At 43.7% G+C, this 8,942-nt stretch overlaps 1 protein-coding gene across 1 annotated transcript; it reads left to right on the forward strand.

Moving 5' to 3' along the window:
- Positions 1 to 295: 295 nt before the first annotated feature.
- LOC134202157 (arf-GAP with coiled-coil, ANK repeat and PH domain-containing protein 1-like) lies at positions 296 to 8,455 on the forward strand. The gene is given in 5 exon segments (XM_062677204.1): positions 296 to 832; positions 5,095 to 6,126; positions 6,186 to 6,407; positions 6,550 to 7,582; positions 7,584 to 8,455. Coding segments are annotated over 5 exon segments (2,751 nt in total). The 5' UTR covers positions 296 to 743; the 3' UTR covers positions 7,959 to 8,455.
- Positions 8,456 to 8,942: the final 487 nt, after the last annotated feature.

Here is an 8,942-nt window from a genome sequence, read left to right on the forward strand (position 1 = left end):
AATTTTTCACGGTGGGAATAATATCAACAATAACATAGTACCCATTAATGGGTAAAGTCATCTAACCGTGTATGCTGGTCAAAACGGGTTTGTTTTCAATTTGCAACATATGCCGTTTTGAAAAAGTACCCGAGATATACAAGTTTGGCCGATAAGGATTTTAATGTCATCCAAATTCATTCGGAACAAACACCCGAAGCTGGAATGAATGTGTTCATTCCAGCTTCGGGTCTGATACGGGCATGACTCATTCATAAAACATACTTTTTTGACAGCTCGCTACGCTAGTAAATTACGATACATACATCGCGTAGAGTGTGAACTTGCAGGGCATTTTTGTTTCGAAGTTGTCTTGTGGTGCATCAGCAGTGAAAGTTTTATGCATTTTTCCCTGTTGTTTTTTTTTGCATATATATTTCTCGATCGATTCATTGTCCAAAGTGTAGCTGCTGTAGTGGATTTGAAGTAGTGTCACATCATCGATAGTAGCCGGAAACGATCGACAATCTCCAGCAATTGGAAGAAGGGCTTCACTTCGCTGTTCGTTGACTGCGCCGTGCCCATTTGCGTTCGTCATCGCAATCACTGGCAATAATTATCATTAGCAAGCTGCTGCTGGTAGCGACTACAAAACAAGACTTCACATACGGTATTTTCAGTTCACCTGTAGGTTTCCTGTTTTGTTAGCGACGAATTTGTGGAAGGAAAACTATGCCTGTATGGAACTTGTAAAATAATATGCAATGATTTCGCACAGGGAAACCTCCCACAATACCAACATGACGTGTAAAATTGATTTCAGCGAGTGCCTGAAGGATTCTCCAAAGTTCAGGTGAGTTATCGAACTGCAGGACAATAGGTATCTTCCGTTTACGAAATTTGCCTTTGTTTAAAAGTGCATGATTTATGCTATGCCAAAGTAAGAAAGTAAGACTATGGGCCGATGAAGTGTACTAATTTCGATGACATCTTTTCTCTGTAGACTCATTGTACTCATTGTGTTTTTGAGAGAATAAACCAATAGGCTTATATAATATTCAAACAAATCAGTCATCTCATTCTTGACGACCAAAACTTCAGAACAAGTCTGATTCAGGGGTGGGATTGCGCATCTCGATTCGAACGAAATTCTATTGAGTCGAACATGTTGGGCATTACGGCTTTCGATGCGATCTCGTTCGAGTATGCTCGAGGAGGTACAAGAATAACGAGATGTCTTGGCATTATGGATACTCGATAGCACACTGGAAAACGACTCAAATCGAATGAAAAACACTCGTCACATTTATAGCTTTCGAATGTTGTTCGAGAGTCACTTCTTGCAGGAAGTTTTTAATTATATTTGTTATTATTTCTCTTCTCGAAGAGAATAAATGTTTCATTATTGTATCTTGAAGGAAAGAATGTCATTAGTATACCTACTTTTGTAGTTTCCAGATAATATGCAATCTCTAATTATCCCGAAAGGGCTACGAAATGGTGAGTTGACATCCGGGAAGGAGCGCTTAAGATAGCTCTGGTCCTCACAAGTTCCAATACTCACGCTTCCACGGGTCTTCCGATGACAATTGACCGCCAGCTAAGGGTTACGTACTTAGCTGGTAGTGTAGCCTAGGCACTGTTGTCCTTCTGACATCAGCTAGAGTGAGAGATTGCGTCCTGTGGGGTATGCCTAGGATGTGGTGGAGTTCGACAGTGGGCTCTGTTGAACTTCTATAAAAAGCTGCATGTGTCCCCATGCAGGCCCGATCAAAGCGACCATGTGCTGCTCAAAGCGCACTAGCCTAGTCCTGGTGTTGGGTATGACTTTAAACAAATTTGACCCGACTGATCGAGCGTCTGTTCATCAAGGTGGTGCGGCTCCAACAGCGTCTGTTCGAGAATCCGATAATGAAAGAATACGGACTGATTTTACGGCGACGACTCTTAACGCGAAACAACAACGAATAGGAACATGGAACGTTTTAACCCTAGCCCAGCAGGGTAAATTGGCACAACTTGCCAATGAGTCACGCCGCATGAAGCTTGAGATGCTGGGACTGAGTGAAGTCCGTTGGCCAAACTTAGGAGAATACAGAACGCCATAGGGACAAGTTCTGCTATACTCTGGTTTACGGGGGGAACTCACAGTCAACTCAATGCCGTCGTAGATAGTATTCCGAAGGGTGATATCAAGATCTGTTTGGGCGATTTTAATGCGAAGATCGGATCCGACAACTCGAACCATGAGCGCATTATGGGACGCCATGGTCTCGGAGAAATGAGCGAAAACGGAGAGATGTTCGCAGAATTCTGTGGTAATAATGACATGGTGATCGGGGGATCGCTCTTCCCTCATCGACCGGTTCACAAGGTCACGTGGGTCTCCCGTGACGGCTTTACAGAAAATCAAATCTACCACATCTGCATCAGCCGAAAATGGAAACGAAGCCTTCTTGATGTACGGAATAAACGTAGTACCGATATCGCGTCTGATCATCACCTCCTCATCGGCGAAATACGCCTGCGCATTGCGCGGATTCGCGGAAAGAGTTGAACAAAGGTTCAACACACGCCGATTGGAAAATGCCACGGTGAAACGGGCCTTCGTTGAAGAACTGGAGACGTGTGCTGCAGATATTTCGGAAGGTAGCAGCGTGGAAGACCAGTTGACCGCCATCAAGAATGCCTTCATCGCCACCAGCGAGAACAATCTGGGCGAACTGCGCACCCAGAGAAAACAAAGGATCACCGATGAGACCTGGAGGAAGATAGAGGAGCGGAGAGAAGCCAAAGCCGCGATAGAGCGATCAAAAACCAGAGGAGCCAAAGTCTTAGCCCGTCAGCGATACGCGGCTCTGGAAAAGGAAGAAAAACGCTCGTGTCGACACGACAAGCGAGCATGGGTGGACTCTCTGGCTGACGAAGGAGAGAGAGCCGCAGTAACCGGGGACATTTAACTCCTTTACGATATCTTACAACGCTCAAGCGAGGCGAAGAAGAATGCAACGATTCCTGTGAAAGACGCGAATGGTCAGTTATTGATCGACCCAAATGACCAGCTGAAACGCTGATTCGAGCACTTCGAACAACTTTTTCAAGTGCCAACCAGGCCACCACCACCTCGGCATGATCTGCCTAGGATCCGACGTATAACAGGCGTCAATACCGAAGCTCCATCACTGCTAGAGATTCAAACAGCCATCGAAAGCATGAAATCGAATAAAGCCCCAGGGGTCGATCGCATATCAGCTGAGATGCTCAAAGCTGATCCCATGACATCCACTCAACTACTGCATCGTTTATTTCGTAATATCTGGGACACCGCAACTTTTCCGGTCGACTGTTGCTGTGTACCGTTCTTAAAGTTCTATGCAAAGTTATCCTAGCCCGGATTCAGTAGAAAATCGATGCGACTCTCCGGCGGCAGCAGGCCGGATTCCGTGCCGAAAGATCCTGTGTGGACCATATTGTCACGCTCCGTAACATTCTGGAGCAGGTCAACGAATTCCACTTACTTGGTATTCATTGACTACGAAAAAGCTTTCGACCGTCTCAATCACGAGAATATGTGGGGCGCCCTGAGACGCAAGAGGTACCAAGATCGACATAGGCGCACGGATCAAGAGGGCTGCCTTTGCGAGTTTAAGAAATATCTGAAAAACAGGCAGATAAGTGTACGCAAAAAATACGAATTTTCAACTCTAACGTGAAATCTGTGCTTTTTTACACTAGCGAAACATGGTGTGTATCAGTGGAGAACGCTCAATGGCTGCAGGTTTTCATCAACAGATGCCTGTGGTATATAATTCGGATCTGGTGGCCTCACAACTGGATCTCTAACAACGAGCTCCATCGTCGTTGTCACCAGAGGCCGATAGCAACAGAAATTCGGGATCGGAAGTGGGGCTGGGTTGGCCACACTCTACATAGGGGCGGAAACGAAATCTGTAAACAAGCATTAGACTGGAACCCAGCGGGACATCGCAGCAGAGACAGACCCAGAGGTTCATGGCGGGTAAGCCTTAATAAAGAAATAAAAGAAGTTGACCGAAATCTAACCTGGTAACAGGTTAAGGCGATAGCTGGACAACGTTCAGGATGGAGATTATTCAAGTCGGCCGTTTGCACCACCGCAGGTAAGTAAGTAAGTAAGTAAGTAGGTCATTTCTTCTGGTTTGAGGATTTTTGAAGAGCTATATAGCGACATCTATTGGGATTTTGGCCTGATTGTAAGTGAAACCTTAAGTGGGGCTTAATTTATCTTATTAATTTCCTGAAGTTGTGATACGTTCGTGGTGTGTGATTTGATAGTTGCTCTGAATTGTAGTACGTCCTTCTGCATATTTACCCGTTGGTGAACGTTTTGGAAACATTTTCTTCAGCCTGACTTCAGGATATTGCACTCCGCGATCAATTTTTATTCAAAGTTTTTCAGAATATGCTCGAAGCTCCAGCCCGATTTTCGAAGGTTTCTCGTACCCTGGCCAATACCACGGGATTGGACTTATTCAATGAGTAGAGTGACATGCGAAGATTTAGAGTGAATCGTGAATCGACCTTCATTCCATTCGTGGAATAAGCCATGTCCACTATTTGACTGCCAATGGAAAATTGAAGTGCCTTTATAATCGAGTACCGAATTGAACTTCCGTAACTCTTCGCGATAGGATGCACTGGTACAACGGAAACGGAAAGGTTTAAATCAAGGAGATCTTTACGACTTCCCTATATTTATAGTGTTTGTGTTAGTCATTTTCTTCTTCTTTTTCTTTTACATTGCAATTTGGTATTTTTTCATCGTTCGAAACATAGGGTCTCACATGTGTTACCTTTGAGGGTTCTTATCAACTTCTCAATCCGCAGTCTCTGTGGAGTTTAGGAGGCCTTCAATAACTTGATCAGCCCAAACTGACTCTACCTTTTGAATCGATAATAAATACATATTATAGATCGACATATTTAAAAAGTAATATTACAGTTTGCGATAACGAATAATTAGATCAATTTATATACAGTTAATTATGTATTTGATTAATTCTTCAAAAATCACGGTATTACTGAATACCCAACAATTAAATATTTCTCTAACATATACTTTCTCTTCGATTACAGACTACGCCTTGAACAGGAAGAAAACGAAATAGATCACCTAGAGCAGAAGCTTGAAAAAGTAATAAAAATGTGCAGCCTTGCTGTCGACACTGGCAAAGAGTACATCAGAAATCAGAGCGCTTTCGCCACGTCACTATGGGACCTCCAGAAACACTTCCAAGAGGACAAATCTTCCACTAGTGCCCTGACCACACTGACCCACTGCCTCCAGCAGCTGAACAAATGCCATACCACTTTGCTAGATCAAGCCAGCCGGACCGTATTGAAGAATTTGACCAGCTTTTTGAAGAAAGATGTCAAAGAGGTCAAAGACTATAAGCAAATATTCACCAAGGTGTCGGAAAACCTGGATGCGGCTGTTTATAAGAACGCACAGGTCAACAAAAATCGCCCCGTAGACATCGTCGAAGCGGAAAACCTGCTCTCTGCTACAAAGTCCTGCTACAATCATGCAGCCTTAGACTATGTGAATTATATTACAATGCTGCAGAATCGTAAGCGTCACGAAATTCTCGCAACGATCCTAAGCTACATCCAAGCATGTAGTACTTATTTCCACCAGGGATCAGACCTTTGCGAAGATTACGGATCGATCTTTAAAAATCTCGACGAAGAAATAAGTAACATGCGTGCAGACTATAACGTACTCGATAAGCAAATGCAGAATCGCCATACTTGCGTCAATGAACTGCTGGAGGATGGAGAGCGATCTCTTTCCTCCACCGGTGGTACACCGTCGATCATTTCGAACAGCTCCTCATCAGCCGGTGAAGGCGGGGACCAACGAGCTTCCCAGCCGTACACTAATCGACCTCTGAACCACATGGAAGGCTATCTATTCAAACGTACGTCCAATGCTTTCAAAACGTGGAACAGACGTTGGTTTTGCATGCGCGACAATCAGCTGTTCTACCGGAAACGCATGGGTGAAGAGCTTCCCACAGTGATGGAAGAAGATCTGCGGCTGTGTACGGTGCGTTTGCTTTCCGACTCAGATCGCCGATTCTGCTTCGAGGTGATTTCACCAACCAAGTAAGTATAGTAAGTAAGTAAGGAAGTATAGTTGATTATATTGCCAAACTGCTTTTTAGATCTCACATCCTACAAGCGGATTCGGAGATAATGTTGAATGCATGGTTCAAGGCGCTGCAAAAGGGAATCGATTCTGCTATTCAGTATCACAGTCCGTATAGCAGCGATATGCGTGGTATTGCCAGTCAATCACCAACGAACGAAAGTGCCCCCGGTAGTCTGGGTGGTGCCGTTGGTTCGAGCGGGAAGACCGGCGATCCCAGAAAAACTGTCAAGAAAATGTAAGTATCATCGGCCATCGCTTGATGTGATATTTGCAATGCGCCTTATTTGCTTCTTGAACACAACACCTCTCGCCCTTTTTATTTACGCCAATTACTTATTATAGAAAATGAAATGAAACTCCGACTTTCTATTTTTCAGCAATTGGACCCAAATACTACGCATTCCCGGAAATTCACGCTGTTGTGATTGTGGCAACACGGATCCCAAGTGGGCTTCGATCAACCTCGGTATCACCCTGTGTATTGCCTGCTCCGGAGTGCATCGAAGCTTGGGAGTCCATTACAGCAAGGTCCGTTCTCTTACGCTGGACGTATGGGAACCGGAAATCCTCCGCGTCATGATAGAGCTTGGTAACGACGTAATCAATCGGATCTACGAAGCTAATACGGCCAAAGTTAACAGATTTGATCGCGCCACAGACAACTGTGAAATATCGGTTCGCGAAGCTTGGATCAAAGCCAAATACATTGATCGGAAGTTTGTGCTTCCGCTGGATAGTACGGGAGGGTTGGGTCTTGATCCTACTCCAACTAGTACGTCTTCATCTACCTTGTCGTTCAAGAGCCTGGACAATGATAGTTCGAAATATCCGGAGAAATGGAGTATTAAAAAGCTTAGGCGCAGAAGTTATAGAAAGCTTCTCAGGAAGAAGAATAAAGAAGAAGTAGCTGAAGGAACATCCAGTGGTGGAAATACAGATACTGACCCGGATGCCGACGAAAAAGATGTGAACCTAAACATTCCAAAGAAATTCAACGACATTCTATTAATTGGGGATAGCATCATTGAAAACGATCATAATCTAACCGATGAACATCTGCTACTTCTCAACTCTGACCAAGAATCTACTAGTGGAGAAGAAGATAACGGAATCATGGAGTGCGAGGACTTCGAAAAGCTTAATCCCAACTTCCTTCTGTACAAAGCAGCGAGTGGTCATAATTTGCCAGTGATGTGCCAAGCGATGGCCCTCGGGGCAGACAAGAACTGGACCAACCCGGGAGAACTCGATCGAACCGCGTTGCATGCCGCCATACTTTCCGGTTCAGTTATGTCCTGCGAATTTCTCCTCATCAACGGATGCAACATCAACACCACGGATAGGAACGGGTACACCGCTCTTCATCTTGCGGCTGAAAATGGTTCTACAGCTCAGGCATACCTACCCCTCAAAACACAAGGCGAAGTACGATATTAAAGCTACGAATCAGAAACTACCGATCGACATAGCGGTAGAGCGAACTGATGCCGACATAGTGACGCTTTTGAGGCTTGCTCAGCTAAACGATGAAATCGGACCTGGGGAGGATGGTGGTACCTACCTGGGCGGAGATTCAACCTACACCGACGTGATGAATGATTTCTCCCACTTAACCAGCAACCAGCCCTATCGGTTACAGAAGAATCGAAACCCTGGCGGAGCGTCACCCGGAGAGCTTTGCCTGAGCTCAATAGCGTCGTCCTCTTTTTCAAGTGCTTCCACAATTGTTGCATCGGAAGTTGTGGGTCCTGTGACCGATTTGGACGAGCAAAAGGACGCAAAATAGGTTGGTTTTCTAGGTAAGAGGCAAAGCCGTTTTAGAACAACAGTTGGAAGATTTGTACTTATAGTATGTTATATCAGTAGTGTAAAACACGTTTCTGTAACAAATTACGAATCATGTTACGCATACAGACAACGAACAGTGGGGTCAAATAGTGTTTAGGCCGATGATATGATCGTATTTTAAATATATTTCAAAACATTGAATGTACAACACGTGATATATTGAAACATTCCCCACACTAAATATTTTTCAGGCTTTTTTATATTATGATCATTGGGTTTGTCTAAGAGAAAAGCGACTTCCATAAGTCATAGTGCTTCATACTTTTTTACCGCCACATGCGTGGACGCGGCTTTGAAAATAATCTTTTTCATTAAATGTACCTACTTGTGCATTGACTCAAAACTGTATTGATCAGGGAAAGAACGAAGAATTTAATCACTACCTATTGTTTATAGATCACATAAATTTTCAAACTTGAACAAATCCGATTTGTTTTTAAAATGTGTTTGGGGCTGTCCATAAACCACGTAGACTCTTGAGGGGGGGGAGGGGTTTCGAAAAAGTCTACGATAGTCTACGAAGGGGGACGGGGGGGTATACCAAAAGTCTACGTAGACTTTTTTTATTTTTATTTTTTGAAAACGATATATACAGCAGCTTTGAGCTGAGTACACTAGTTTGATTTTTTTAGGATTTTCCGTTTTTTTTTTGCATGACTTGACCGAAATAATCTCTTGCGTTTCTCCATAAAAATGTTATGAATTTCACTGAAGTAAAAGTCTGAACTACGGCTTACAACTATCAAGAATTTCACCAGGAAGTTCTTCTGTGTTGAGCAGAAAAAATCTCCAAAGTATTCTATATCTATAAAAAACTTTTTCAACATCCTCACTTGGATTTTACTGCAGATTCTACTAGAATTTCTTTTGATTTTTGGAACTTCTTTGCAAGCTATGGAAATTGTGTGGTACTTCCACGGAT

The sequence above is a fragment of the Armigeres subalbatus genome, unplaced genomic scaffold (genome assembly GCF_024139115.2).
Source record: "Armigeres subalbatus isolate Guangzhou_Male unplaced genomic scaffold, GZ_Asu_2 Contig1041, whole genome shotgun sequence".
In the NCBI taxonomy this organism is placed as follows: domain Eukaryota; kingdom Metazoa; phylum Arthropoda; class Insecta; order Diptera; family Culicidae; genus Armigeres; species Armigeres subalbatus.